The sequence below is a fragment of the Ranitomeya imitator genome, chromosome 4 (assembly GCF_032444005.1).
Source record: "Ranitomeya imitator isolate aRanImi1 chromosome 4, aRanImi1.pri, whole genome shotgun sequence".
In the NCBI taxonomy this organism is placed as follows: Eukaryota; Metazoa; Chordata; class Amphibia; order Anura; family Dendrobatidae; genus Ranitomeya; species Ranitomeya imitator.
Genome location: NC_091285.1, coordinates 704,698,234 through 704,700,583, shown reverse-complemented (window position 1 = coordinate 704,700,583; position 2,350 = coordinate 704,698,234). Strand labels below are relative to the sequence as shown.

The following is a 2,350-nucleotide window of genomic DNA, read 5'->3' as shown; positions in this document are numbered from 1 at the left end:
TTGTTAATTATTTTTCTTTATTTTTCCCCCCAAAGACAAGAGCAATGGAGACTCGTAAGTCTGTAGTAGTAACATCTGCAGGGATTTATTCTACACGGTACCTTGTCTTCTAATTTCACATAAATATCCGAGGAAGCATCAAGCAGCCTCTCTTGCCCCTGGACACGGACCGCGCTGCTGCCGGACGTTATCATTAAACCCTTAGAGAACTCAGGGGAATGGGAGAAATATTGATCTAAAAATGAATAACAGGAGCAAAGAAATATCTGGTGTTAGTATCTTAAGTTAGATTATTTACAAAAAAATTACTCCTAAAAGTCTGAAATATAATAATTAAATGTATTTTATAAGAAGAAGAAGAATTTTACATTGTCATAGTTACAAGTGACACTCTGCCAATGGATGTAGTAATGTAAATTAATTCAGAGTTATGGGGTTTATGTTCCTGAGAAATATGGGAAATACAGCTTGTGTCAGTGAGAAGTTACCAGTACGGTAAATTATTTGCACAGTTACATTTGTCTACGTCTGTAAGTCTATTGGATCTTATTTCAGTTTCTCCATATAAATGACACAAAGTAGACTCACAGCTTTTTGTTCTAATCACAGGAAAACAATCTGACTGTGATAACAGAATTTTTTCTCTTAGGATTTCAAGTCAGTCAATGTTTAAGAATTTTACTGTTCTCTCTTCTCCTTGTGGTTTACTGTGGGACGATATGTGGGAATCTCCTGATCATCACCCTGGTGTCCACCAGCAAGAACCTCCACACTCCAATGTACTTCTTCATCTCACAACTGTCCGTCAGTGACATAATCCTACCCACAGACATTGTCCCCAACATGCTCCATATCCTACTGAACAATGGTGGAACCATTAGTTTTAAGAACTGCATTTTTCAACTTTATGTTTTTTGTGCCTCAGAAGTTTTTGAATGTCTTCTTCTGACAGTGATGTCTTATGACAGATACGTGGCCATCTGCAATCCCCTACGTTATACCTCTATAATGACAGGTGGACATTGTATGATACTGACTGTCATCTGTTGGATGTTTGGATGGTTTATAGTTTTAATTGATGTCATGGAAGCAGCAAGTCTTAATTTTTGTGAACATAATATCATTGACCATTTATTCTGTGACTTTGTCCCTTTACTAGAACTTGCCTGTTCTGACACCTTTATTATTCACTTAGAGTTGTATTTACTGAGTATTCCAGTATTAATAATCCCAACCACAATCATTATAATGTCTTATACCTATATAGTTTTAACAGTCTTAAAGATCTCATCCAGCACCGGTAGACAGAAAGCCTTCTCCACCTGTAGCTCCCACCTCATTGTGGTCTCCATATATTCCTGGACAATATTCATAGTTTATATAATCCCAACAAAAGGCCGAACACTTACTACAAGTAAGATCCTCTCACTGCTATATACTGTGTTCACACCATTGATCAATCCTATTATATACAGTCTGAGAAATGCAGATATTAGAAAAGCCGTACAGAAAACTGTGGATTTTGTAAACTATTCAGTACATTGTATGCATTACTGAATTTGTGCCTGAAGAGTGTTTCTACTCTACTTTTATACCTACTACACTTTCCTTTCGTAAGTGGCCTCTTATGCAGTCAAATCAGATCTCATGTTCTGCACTGAGGAGTGGCGAAACCTCCAAACACTGTTTCAGCAAATTGAGTCTTTGGTTTGTCTTTTATCATAAGTCATGTGTAAAGGCTCATTATGGGGTCTATGTTGATTTTTAATATTGCTCCTTCCAATAGATGTCATTAGTAGGGTTGAGCGAAACGGGTCGGCCATTTTCAGAAGTCGCCGACTTTTGGCAAAGTCGGGTTTCATGAAACCCGACCCCTGTGTGGGGTCGGCCATGTGGTCTGCGATCTTCTGAATCTGGAATCAGAATTCCGATACCGATTCCTGATATGTTTAAGATATCGGGAATCGGTATCGGAATTCGGATTTAAGTGTAAAATAAAGAATAAAAATAAAAAATATTGCTATACTCACCCTCGGACGCGCCCTGGTTGTAACCGGGAGCCTTCCTTCCTAAGAATGAGCGCCTGAAGGACCTTTCGATGACGTCGCGGCGTCATCGAAAGGTCCTTCAAGCGCTGATTCTTAGGAAGGAAGGCTCCCGGTTACAACCAGGGCGCGTCCGAGGGTTATGAAAGCAATATTTTTTATTTTAATTCTTTATTTTACACAATAATATCGATCGCAGGGCCTGAAGGAGAGTTTCCTCTCCTTCAGACCCTGGGAACCATTAGAAACCCAATGCACTGCATTGGGTTTCGTTATTCGGCCGACCCCGACCCCGACTTTTCTAT

The 2,350-nt window shown here is 39.2% G+C and overlaps 1 protein-coding gene across 1 annotated transcript; it reads left to right on the top strand.

Annotated features, from left to right (window-relative positions):
- The first annotated feature begins 430 nt into the window (after nucleotides 1–430).
- Nucleotides 431–1,574, top strand: LOC138674810 (olfactory receptor 1496-like). The gene is made up of 2 exons (XM_069762626.1): nucleotides 431–490; nucleotides 610–1,574. Exons 1-2 carry the CDS (start codon nucleotides 431–433, stop codon nucleotides 1,555–1,557), a joined length of 1,008 nt encoding a protein of 335 aa, XP_069618727.1. The 3' UTR covers nucleotides 1,558–1,574.
- Nucleotides 1,575–2,350: the final 776 nt, after the last annotated feature.